Genomic DNA, 12,655 nt, shown 5'->3' on the forward strand with positions numbered 1-12,655 from the left:
GTTTCAAAACTTTTTTTTTTTCCCAAATTAATTTAATTGGAAATTTCAACAGTTTCTCTAACTTCCTTCCACAAGAGGTTTGGGGATATTTTCCTAATGATGAAATACTTATTAAAAAAAAAAAAAAGTATTTCTGGTATCATCTTGCATCTTTCTTGAGCTATCACTTTTACAATAAATCCATGTGCTTCATATGCAGGCCCTGTACATTTCAGGGAATACTTCTGAGCAGCCCACGTTCCCATTTATTTTTCATTTTATTCAGTCCTTGCAGTACGTGTTTATTGTTACATCCTAGAGCATTGAACCCAAATATCCATTTAATCTAGATGATCTTCTACTTGAGCTTTTTCGCTTTTACTTATTTCATGTAACTGCACCCAAGTATTTCCTTTCATCATCTCTCTTCTCCTATTCTTTCTATGCCTTTATTTTTTTTAACCAAATTCACAATCAAATTGAGTTTTGCAAGAAAATTAAATCACCTGTAAAATTATCATTTAATTATGCAATTACAAATCAACTTACTGCTGGATTTACTGCATTAGAAGTTTTCTTTCTGTAGATTGGAGGGAAAAAAAGAGTAGAGTTACTTTGCAGATACATGGAATTAATTTAGCAACTAAGCACGTGCATGCCATTTCTGTGGTATGTGACTAAATTAAGCAAGCCAGCCGGCATCTGCCGTCAGTGGCAGGCAGTGAAGGACAATGGCACTGGCACGCAAGCCATATTCCTCCAGAAATAATGAAAGAATAGTTTGCCTTCACCTAGTCTGCGTAGCTTTCATGAACAGCAATGAAAATTACTCCTGAATTCTGATTGCCATAGTAAAGTATTAGGAGCTAACACCTATCCACCTAGTAATTAACCCCATCCCCATCAAAGAAGTAGTTTTATTAATATTTGTTACTCACAGGACCCTTGGTAATGGAGATGGAGCTGCTCCAGTGGGAAATCTGGATTCTTGTGTGTTACTGAAGCTATGATCTAGAAACAGATATGAACTATTTAGTATGCAGTATTAGCTTTATCTGAACAGCGGGGTTTCCTCACTGAATTTCAGTGAGATAAAGTAAAAAAATTAAAATCCATTGGTTTAATTTTTTCTTGACATGTTTTCATTCCAGTTATACTAGAAAATAGTTCAGTAACATTTCTTGCTTATTGCTGACTGATACAGATCAAATCTACACTGACACTCTCCACTACATGGTATATTAAGGTCACCCATAACACGTTGACAACAAATCCTGCTCATATCACAATGTTTTCAGTACAGAATACTTACTGTCATCGTTATTGTTTGCTTCATGGTCCTGTAATGGAAAAAAAAGTGTTAGATTTGACAAGAAGCAATTAGAAAAATAAATAATTTTTGGAAGCGCATAAATAATCTGGGTTTGGAAATCTGTTGTAATTTTAAGAAATAGATTTGTTTAGAATGCATATAACATACAGTATATTTGTCATCAACTTCTATTAGGTTATTTGAAAAAAACAGCAAACCAATTAATTTTGAACATTACAATAAGCTTAGGATTTCTTATAGTATGCAGACTTTTGCAGTGAGATCTTTTGGTTCATGCTTCAGTTCTGAAATGGAAAGCTAAAATTTTGCAGCAGACGTTTTGCACTGAACTGAGGGTAGTGAGTGCAGTGGACTGTCTTTTCACCATCCTAGAACCGCAGTGATCCAACTCATTTCTTAGCGTCTTTTGTAGATACTTCCTATTGGCTCCCAGATATTGTCCTTTAAGGAATCAGACTCCCATATGACAAGTACCTCTCCAAGAGGCACCAGTTATTAATTTGTCCGTCTTCATCCATTGGACATGCAGATTAATGGCTTTTCACTAACGTTGGTTACAAATGCATCCATTTTCTGGTTGGAGAGGTGTAATCCATCATTCAACAGCTGAGGGAGTAAGATGGGGAGGACTTTTTCTCCCAGTCAGCCCAGGCCTTTGAGAGGAATGAGGGCTACAGTTCTATTAACATGATCAGTGCAGGTTATTGTTGAGAATGAGCTGAATGAGAGCAGTAAGACATGTTTCAGTTATTGTTTTGCTTTGTCAGAGTGCATAGTCAGTGATGGAAAGGCACAATGTTGGCCAAATATCATTCACACTTCTGTGTTTTTCTTTAAAGTTGTAAGGGCTTGCCACTTATAAAATAAGCAAAGACCTAAACATTGAACCAGACTGCATAATTCTGTCTTAGGCTGATTCTTGTGCAAAACTGGGTAACTACAAGTACCCCATTACCCACATTGTACAGATGAGAGTTTGTCTGGGAGCTCCATCCTTGGTGCTGTAACTCAGTGTGGCCCTGCCAAAATGATTGTTTCTCTGGAACCTCTGCGAAGATAGTGTGATAGCTGTCTCAGAAGTAAGCAGAATGGATTAGTGGGGAGGGTTTCAGCTGCAATATGGCACTCAAGGCTGTTCTGAAGCAGGAGTGTTCTTGTGATCAGAGAACGAAATTTCTGTCCAACATTCTCCCATCAAAAAAGTGTTTTCTTTTCCCTCATCTTATATTGGTAAGAAAAGCTGGGAAATGAAACCATTTCATGAATGAGAAATCCTGGACTTGGCACCACTCAGGAGTTGTTCAGCATCTTCTAGGATGCAGACTTAAGTCATTGGAAGACTGTAAGAATGTTGTGATCAGGTAGGAGGAAAACTACAATGCTACTGCTGACGTTTGTAGAAGTGTGTGTGTGAGCGAAAAACACACAAATACTTAATATATCTAGAAATTTAAAGATTTAAAGTAAGAATAAAAGATGTTCTTATACCACATGCATTATGTTACTATAACATCTAACTTAGGTATGGCCCCAAATTCCAAGTTATAAGACCCTAGTTTCTTTATGGAGTTATTGGTAGTTTTTTTTTTTTGTTTTTGTTTTGTTTTGTTTAAAGGCAATTCAGAGCACTGTGATGGGACAGAATTTGTTGCACACAGCTTTTAGCACAGACATTGTTGCAGTTACTGTCACCTTGCTCCTTATTAGTTTGTTCCTCATGTACACCCTCTCTTGTACCAGTGCAGCTGTTAGTATAGCTATGGTGCACAAAAATTTATGGAACTAATCTGGCTGAAAAAGAACCTTCTATGTTTTTGCCCACTTGCTGCAGTTGGGTAAGATTTCAACTATCTTCATAAAACCTTTGCTCCAGCACAGTGAAAGGGACAGACTGGGGACAAGGGCAGAGGAAAAAGAGGAATGACTTCAACACAGCCTTAGGAACTCCCAGCATGTAATTACTCCTGCATTTTCAATTGTTACTAGTTACTTGGACTGCCCCATGTGAGACTTTTTTTAAAAAAACCTGCTTTCAGAAAGTATCAATCCTTCATCATCTGAGAGGAGTCACGATCAAGGAAGGTGTTTCAGATCAGGCAAAATCACCCATTGCTATTGAAAGTAAAGTTCTCAGTTCAGCTGGTATTTTTTAGTACAGGAAGTTATTTCTGTGGACTGAGATACAGCCTTTAATTTAAAGTTTTTTCTTAGGCCTACATAGATGTCCAATATACCTCTTTTGTCCAAAAAAACTAATAGTGATAATTATAATATTAGATCAATCTGACATTCAAAGTCATCTGTTTCTGTTATTTAATTCAGTTGATAAAAAGAACTTTAAACCACAAAAAAGCAGAAATTTAACACATTCTTTAAATGGGCACATTAGTTACTCACTGCTTTTAGATGAAGACGATTTCTGGGAAGAGGCAAAACATTTCTGGAAAATATAAACAGTAAGGTTTTGTTTATGTTTTTACATATATATACACATATACATACAAATGCACAGTAAGTTTTTTTTGGTTTTGTTCAATTGATTGGCTCAGATATGCGTTTCAAGATCTAGAGAGGTCTGCAAGTTAATGGACTTAGTCACAGGTTCATACCACTGCAGTGGTTGCTGCGATGCTGTGCCCTAGTGTGGAACCCTTCGAGAAGAGCTTCTGTCCTGAGCTTTGGGTCCCCTGCAGCTGTGCACAGGACCTCAAACACCGTAACACAGTGTAGTGGATGTCACCTGCTCTTCCTGGGGCACATGGCCTATTTTGTAGAGCGACATCCTAGGGATGAGACAGCTTCTTGGTTTTCAAGCAGCTTCCCACATTTCTGGGTACACAGGAATGAAATAGGTTGCATACTTAAGTTTCTTTTACTACTTATATTCCAAGTCTCTGGATGAAAAATCGTGGATTTACCAACTGCATCCAGCCTCTTTAAAAGCAATCCCATGCCCCATCCACTACAAAAACATATTGTTTCAAAGGCACAGAGACTGGTAGTAGAACTTGAAACGAGTCTGCAGAGATGTTTTACCCCTGCACTGGATTCCTACAAAGTTATTCAAGAAAATAGTACCCATTGGGCAAACTGGCTTGAATACAGAAGTTGACAAAGAAATGGGAACTTTCATTTCTAACTTGTCCCAACATCCCTAGTTGTTTGCATGTCCTGACAACTGCTTATTGTCTGAAAGCTACACAACAGAGTAGAAAAATTTGTCTCCACTAGTATTTTTTATTAATTTAAGCTGCTGTTAACTTACCTGGAAGTATCCAACTTAGGTGACTCTCTGGTAATGCTGTGCGCATGGGAGTGCTCTATATTCTGGGCAGGTGTAGAAGGAAGTGGCTTAGTGAACCTAGTAATAAAACACGAATTAAGAAAGGAAAACTGCATTTAACAGAGTGCATACCCTTTTATTTACTACTTTCTCCTCCTTAACACCCTCAAAATTCTAAAAAGTACCCTTAAGAGATATTTCTTTTTAATATGTGCTATGTTTGATTTATTGAATATTGAAATGGATGACAATCTTTGTGCAGAAAACCTATGTAAGGAGATTTATTAAAAAGCATCTAGATGAGATATGTATTTTCTGACAAGCTTAAAATAATGCACACTCATATCAATGAATTACCTGGTTGCTGGTGATGGTGAAGGTTTTTCCTTTAACAGAAAAAGAACCAGATTATTTAGTCACCTTTTGATTTCATAAAATACATGTTTATGATCATAATAATACTATCATAGCAATATCTTATTTTTGTGTTGAAGCATAGATTTCTACTAGAGCTCTGCCTCGTAAGCTTCATGTGGATGGGCTAGGCAGGAAGTCACCTCCAGTGCCTGGGAAGCCCTAAGCACACTTCTTTGGCCGTACGTCATGTCAAAACCAGCAAGTAGGAAGAAAATTACTATGTCAAAACTGTCATTGCTTCTTTGCTGCAATTGTGCTTCTAGAGAGCATTCCCTTAGGCTGCTGCTTCCCAGACTGGATCGCTATCGCACAGAACCAGAAATTTCAGCCCCTTCCCATTTATTCTATTCAGCAGACATTTTGAATCAGTTTGCCAGTTTTTCTTTGAAGCAAGGGTCAAAGTGCTAAGTGCAGACAGATTTGTTGCCATTTTTCCCCTCTGAAAGGCTGACAGTATATATTTTCAACAATCACCTTTGTGATTGTGCCCTGTCTGAGGGCAACATGAGTCAAACTATAGAAAAGTCTTACCTCCTCTTCAGGAACCTCGTAGACTTCTACAGGATAGGGAGGAAAAAACATGTCCTTTGGTTAGCAACAATGCACTACGTTACAAGAGAAACTGATCAGAATTTGTATTAACTGTATTTTGCCTCTAGAAAAATGAATTGAAGAAGTTGCTCAGGTTCTGCCTCCTGTTCTTTTGATGGGAACTTCAGAAAGAGTCCCAGAAAGCCTGATAAGCAGTCACTGTACCACTGTACAAATGAACCTTCCCCCATGAGCTTTTTAAAATTATTATCTATCATTATTATTATTTTATTTATTTATTTTTTACAAAAATCAAGATGAATGCTGGTGTTGTGCAAACTTGAGACAGTCTGGAAAGGTGTGTTAAATTCTACCACAGGTAGGATTTTAGCCTTTTCACGACTTAGGGAGGAAGAGATCAGGTGAATCATAAATCCAGACTGACTCATTTCTGTTGCCAGTGTCCATCTCCGAGCTCCATCCCACAGAAGTATTTTAATTCACAGATATTAAATCCCCAAATTACCAGCATCCTCATCTATGTCCTGTTTGTTCGATGAAAATTGGATTATATTTCAACAAATTTCATGTCAGGCTTTGTTGCTTTAAGTGCTCTGAAAAGTATCCACGTTCCCACCAGGGGGAGATGTGTTTATTTTTATTTTTTTTAGTAACATCTATCAGGAGATGGCTGTTGCTCAACACTGATTTACAGAAAGGCTGATTCAAAAGGGCATTTTAAATGTCCAAAAAGTATGTCACTAAACCTTAAGTCATTCATAAAAAACTTTTATAGCTTGTGACTTGAACGCATTGCTAATGAATACGCAGAGACACTTAAAGAGCTGCGTGACTGGCATGTAAAGGTTACACTCCAAGCAAATAATGACATGATGAAGATGCAAAACAACTCAGAGTGAGCACAGCTGAGGAAGATTAAGCAAGTATATATGTACATACAAAAGCAAATACGATTACTCTTATTTGCTTCTGCTTTTGTTTCTTTTTCCAAATAAATTGCTTTTTATGGAAATTAAACAGGAAAGCTTATCACAGGGCATGCAAAACATCAGCCTATACAGAATTTCTTTAATATAGAATCTTGATGTGATTTTAAAATATTGAATCTTGTTTCCTGTAGTGAAATGGGATTAATAATACACTGAGTCCTATAATTGTTCTTGCTGTATTGATCCGTTTACATTCTTCCACTAGAGCAGAAGACTAAAAATAAATCAGTTTGGGGCAAATGACTTGTTCTAGTTTTATTCATCCTTAAAACAGATTTACTGTTCAAGCTAGGCAAAACAAATGCTACAACACAGATAAACCTAAGGGGGAACACATTTTTACTTTACTGAAGTACATCATATAGTTTATGTTGTGAATACATAAAGCAGAATTTAATATTGCTCAGTCTTAGGTTATTTTATTTCAACACTGATGCAAACTCCACTTACCTTGCATGTCAGAAGTAATAGAAGGCTTTGCAGAAGCAGGGAGGACTGGTTTTGTGGTTGGTTTCATAAATCTGTTCACAGGAGCTAAAAACATATTTTATATATACATACTTGTGTGTATACGTGTTTGTGTGTGTGTAAATATATACACACGTATATACATATGTATTTTAAAAATAACAATGTAACATTTGCATTAAGAATAAATACTAAGAAAGTGCAAGTGATAGGTTTTTTGCCAGATAGCCTTGAACAAATTGACTGAGGCAGGCTGCAGTTCTCATTTTAAAAGGGAAACAACATTCAGCATTCCTGCCTTGATGAATAGGTTTGATACCGTCAGTAATGTCAGAGAGCAGAATTAAATACTCCTCTCTGTTTACTTTTCACCATTGGACTGTAGTATTTTCACTCTTCAGCTAAATGTACTTCAAATACAGAGACAAAAAATGAATCAAAGTCTCTCTTTATTTACTGCAAATCTAAAAAAACTTGTTCTTTTCCTGAGGCACTTCAACAAACAGAAAATTTTAATGCTGTGGCTCCCTTGGATGAGGAGGGAGATCACATACCACGAAAAGCTTCTTGGTTGTACCAAGGAAGGACTTTGAAATAGCTGAGTGAGAGAGGCAGGAATTATAAGTGGCTCCCAATAAAAATAACTTGCTGTGGCCTCGTCATGGGCCAAAGGACCCAACTGCCTTTTTGCAAACTCTTAACAGCTGCACCTCCACTCTTTGAACCCTAGAAACAGACATTAATTTGACCTATTTTTTTCCACTGTTGTTCCTAACAAAGTAATAAACAATTATTAGTTTAAATGACTAAAACTCACGTTTTGCAGGTAGTGACACACTGCTTTCTGTGGGTTCAATATAGTTATCGTCATCATTGTCCACAGGCACAATGTAATTATCCTGTAAGAAATGCAGGACAAAAATTTAACAGTTAAACCTCCCTCAGATCAATGAACTGTTGGGACTGAAGCCCTGGCAGCAGCCCATAGTAGTTGCCATTTCACAGTGACTGCCATTTCAGACATTTATCATTGTATAAAGACGGGATTCTCCAGGAAAGAAAACCTTCCAACTAATAACTCCAGTTCAGGACTTGTGGAAAAAAAGCCTTCCCTTTGGTCCTGGGGGTAGTGTGTGAGGTTGCTCTCCCCCCATTGCTTTCAGCTTGGAGCAGAAACTATTCTGTGGTCTAAGGGGCTTCTTTGATACTTGATTTAAGGCAGATATCCACTGTGAATCAGTATGGTACTTGCAGATTACTGGTTGTGATATACAAAATATTTTGTACCATATAAGTGAACAAAGAAATGAGTTCATGGCATTGCTGTCTACCATGTGATTGGTGTGAGGTCCATCGTTTAAACTGTAAGAACACGTATATCTATAAACATTACCTCATCATCACTACACTCCTTGGGCTTCGGTGGTAATTTTGGTTTTGCAGCAGGAGATGGCAGCAGCAGGGATGGCTTGGATGGTTTGTTTGGTCTGGACGAGGCTGGACTGGGTGTGCTTGGGAGAGGTTTGTTCATGGGAGGAAGCTGCTGGTGACTGGTGCGATTGTCTTTTAATGTGGAAGAAAACAACAGTTTTATTCAAAATTATTCATTAGCCTCTGGACAGTTTTCTACCATCTATGAAAACAGATCTTTACTGTGGCTGCAACTTAGGTGAAAAGGCAGACCTGAGTGGCTGCAGGGCCTGACGAGAACTGTGTGCAAAGTGGTCGTATTTTATCACTCCGGGTAGCAGAAACCCAGTCCTCTATGTCAGGATGCAGAGGGAGCCTAGATGCTGACTGTTGTACGAACACTCATCTAACTCTTAGGGAAAAGGCAGTGGTGACCTTGGCGCAACAGGACAAAAAAAATGTTAGCGCACAAAGGACGGGACTGAAACACGAATTATGCCAAGTCCTCTGAAGTGACATTTTAAGGGGTGAACAGTGTTCATAAGCTTCTGGGAGTACATAGGTGGCATTACAGTACTGTTGTTGACTTTTCTATTGCCATTGACAGTCTTGTATCATCCAAAAACTGAAAGCAGGCATCATGCTGATGTTTCTTTTCCCAATTGCCCAAATCTTCACCTAACTGAAGGTCACTTTCATTCACTTCAGTGCAATCTACCTATGGCTGAAAAGAATCCAAATAGGAAGAAAGAAGGCCTTTATGATGGACCAATATAAGTACAATCTTGCTTCTATCCTGTTTTTCAGGATATTTATCCTCAATAATAATCTCGAAGGACAATATGGAAGGAATATTTGGGCTGCTTTGATCTCTTTTTTACTGCCTTTGGAATGATGTGAGCTACAAAAAGGGTTAAGAAGGGACTCCAGTTTAGTCTTATTTGCTTAGTCTTCAATACGAACTCCCACATTAAAACATGTGGGTGAACCTGGAGCTAAGTTAGTGATATTTCCCATACGTCTGCTTGAATTTTGTGGTTATTAGGTGCCTATCAAATTCTCTAGAACACATTCTATTAAAACTCCAAGTTCTGCTAGTAGCAATAGTAGCCTGTTTCATACACTAACAACAAATAATGTACCCTGAAAGCTGAAGACCAGATTGTCCAAATTAAAAGCAAACTCTTGAGGAAAGGACAGACTAGTCCTTTTGAGGCCACTTCTCTGTTGGTACTGATAAATAAGCAATTATCAAGCTAGTGTAGATAACTATTCCATAACTACCTGCATATTCACCCCTAGAAATAGGGAATGCAGAGGGAATTTTCTTTTTCTCCTGCTCACTTGGAGGTGGCTCATAGCTGTCATCAGGATTCTCTTCACTGGGGACCACGTACATCTCAGAGTCAGAGTGGTCATCTGGATTTTCATAATCACTGTCCTAGAAAAAGAGAACTTCCCATTTCTCATTTCATAACATACTTATGGCTTCATAGCAGTGTATGACGCAGATATCCTCACAGGAATACAGTTAACTATATTACGAGAATGCACCCTTGAAAGCAACCCTCTCCAAACAAACAAGCACTTCTGCCTGGCCCCTCTCCACCAAGAAGGGAACAGGCCACCTCAGGGTGACAGTTGCATGGTATGGCAATTACTTTACATGGCAGATGACGATGACTTGCTTCATTCAAACACACTCTATGATTTTAATCAGAACTTTTTCATTTTTAGAAAGAACTGGCTTTTTCTTCCTCCTCAAAATAGAAGATATTGTTTTTGAAATTATTGTTCAGTTTGAAAAGTCCTTCAAATTGATACCATTCATTTACTTATTCATGGCTATCACAGACAGTATTTCTCATAGGTACCTAAGTTGAATATGAAAAATTAAGGTACCTAAGAATGAGTATAAATAACGCTGTTGTAACAAACAAGATAATATTTCAGTAGCATTAAGTTCAACCAGAAGTATGTGATTCAAAAATAAACATTTATTATTGCTTGTGTTGAACTCGTTGCTACAGTAACCTTCTACTACCCGAAAGAGATGTACTTACAAAGTCATCTGACCATTGTTCCTCTTCATTGTCTGCGTGTTCTAAACCAAACAGTAGAGTTACTTAAGGAGATGTAATACGGAACATAAATGTTTGTCTTAAGCATAGGTTGAAAAAAAAACAAAAAACAACCACCACCAAACATCTACCACATTCAACTAAAAAAATAAAGGTAATGAAATTTTCTTAAACACTTGAGAGAGAAACATCTGTTTTTGCCTAAATAGAAAAATTAAATGTCTGCTTGTCTGTTTTTGATAAATTGTCTCAGAGCTGTTGGGAAAGCATTAGAATATGGTCAACTGCACATAGTCTGAACAGCAGAGTGTGCGCCCTGGTAGCACATCTCATTTTTAAATAGGATTCATTTCTTCATAACAATTCTTCGTAACAATTCAGAACAATTTCTTCATAACATTTCTGACCTCTGGGCCTTGCAGTTTCTTGTTTCTTAGTTAAAATTCCAAGACAGATTGTTAATTTGAGTGGTTACATTAAACATGGAACATTTATCTGATAGCATCCAAACATTGTCCTTTTTGCTTGTTTTCATATCATTTTTTCCATGAAAATATAACTGTTAACATGCAAAAATGGGCATAAACTGATTGCTGTATAAACAAATATAGTTCTACCTATCCTTTAAGATAATTCATGATGCCAATATTATAATGTTAAAAGTATCAAGAAATTCTGACTTTTGAGGTGATCCATTTGTTCAGGTCCTGTTCTCTTGTTAGAGACAAATTAAGAGGAAATATATAGCTGAAATGCTCTTAGGCATATAGGTATCAACTATACAGACATGCAGTTTAAGTTTTCCATTAATCCAGCCTTACCTGAAGCATAATCCCTTCGTGGTAGACTTGGTGGAGGTTTTTTTTTTAGCCTGTAAATGATAATAATTAAATTTATGATCTAAGAAATAATACTTGCTAGAAGGAAACATTAGCCAGGCACATAAAAAAGCTGATAAAAGATACCTGCAGCTGAAGAAATACAGATTATCATCACAGATGCTTAGCAAATAGCTACAAGAGAATGCTTTGAAAAGCTAGAAACAGATAAGAAATTAGTTTCAAATCTGAGATTATTTTTTTGGCAAAGAACATTTTTTTCAAAGAACAGTTTCCTTGCCCACCCCTCCCCTTTATTTCCAAGCAGAAACAGATAACATAGGCGTCAGAGATAAATGCACATCTATCTCAAGATGAAAATCCGTTTAAGCTCACAGATAGTTTGCTAAGACTATGGCATATGAAACTGGTGCATTACTCTCCGCTAATATTTTATAAATATCATTTCCTATGCAATTTATTTTCTGAGCAGTGTTGAAATATATACCAGGTCTCTCAGGGCCAGATTCTGTTTCCACTTGCTATTATGGCATTGTGCCCCTTTTTTGGTAAATGCTATTATAATGGTATTTGCAACACCAAATGAATCAAAAGATAATTTGTAGAAAACCTGAGAGGATCTTTGTGGCTATACATATAAATACATATGTATATTCCTGTTTGTTAAATTGCAGGTGCCCAGTGAAGAACCTGAATTATGTGGTCAGCTGGTATATCAATTGTTTCCTCAATGTTCTAACATTACCCTGTAAAAAAGAAAAATCTTGTTCACAGTTGAAACAAATGATGCATGTGTGACATTACAAGCTAGATCGATGCATCTGAAGCAAATTAAACTCTGATTTTTGTGGCAACAAAAAACATTAATACAATTTACATTGAAAGGACTCTTCAAAGTGTCTTTTGAACACTGACTAACAGCTTCCTTGTAGCACTGATGAGACCTCACCAGAGACCTGAATCTTTGCCCACTGAACTGATGGCTTCACTCACTCTTCATTCAGGTCCTAACAAGGAATTTCTTGATGTTATTAATTTGCAAAAATAAGCAAATTATTTACAAAAATAAAAAATAAAAAAATTGTTCACTAAGAATATAAAACGTTTTCTTGTGACCTCTGAGCAATAGTGATATCTACAGATTTTGCTTTACTGAAAGAATTTGACACTCAATATTTCGGTCTTGAGCATGCTGCTTAACTGTCATTGTTCAAGTAACAATGTGACTCGGGATGGTGGCACACTGGCAGTACCACATCAACCTGCAAACTTTTCCCATCTGTTTCGAGAAATGTTTTGGCTAC

At 37.1% G+C, this 12,655-nt stretch overlaps 1 protein-coding gene across 6 annotated transcripts in view; it reads right to left on the minus strand.

The window, feature by feature from the left end:
• BLNK (B cell linker) overlaps window positions 1-12,655 on the minus strand; it is a 96,113-nt gene that overhangs the window by 10,062 nt on the left and 73,396 nt on the right. For 5 of the 6 annotated variants that reach the window (XM_080596511.1, XM_080596510.1, XM_080596514.1 and 2 more), the window contains 13 exons: window positions 11,334-11,383; window positions 10,495-10,535; window positions 9,716-9,872; window positions 8,415-8,584; window positions 7,839-7,920; window positions 7,004-7,087; window positions 5,544-5,569; window positions 4,953-4,981; window positions 4,578-4,673; window positions 3,710-3,752; window positions 1,292-1,319; window positions 918-990; window positions 529-559 (listed from right to left, as the gene is read on the minus strand). In XM_080596511.1, the coding sequence (XP_080452637.1) occupies window positions 529-559; window positions 918-990; window positions 1,292-1,319; window positions 3,710-3,752; window positions 4,578-4,673; window positions 4,953-4,981; window positions 5,544-5,569; window positions 7,004-7,087; window positions 7,839-7,920; window positions 8,415-8,584; window positions 9,716-9,872; window positions 10,495-10,535; window positions 11,334-11,383 (910 nt within the window). The remainder of the gene's footprint in view (window positions 1-528; window positions 560-917; window positions 991-1,291; window positions 1,320-3,709; window positions 3,753-4,577; window positions 4,674-4,952; window positions 4,982-5,543; window positions 5,570-7,003; window positions 7,088-7,838; window positions 7,921-8,414; window positions 8,585-9,715; window positions 9,873-10,494; window positions 10,536-11,333; window positions 11,384-12,655) is intronic. The other variant, XM_080596512.1, reaches the window with a different exon arrangement.

This window comes from Anser brachyrhynchus (genome assembly GCF_964034855.1).
Source record: "Anser brachyrhynchus genome assembly, chromosome: 6".
NCBI classification, from domain to species: Eukaryota; Metazoa; Chordata; class Aves; order Anseriformes; family Anatidae; genus Anser; species Anser brachyrhynchus.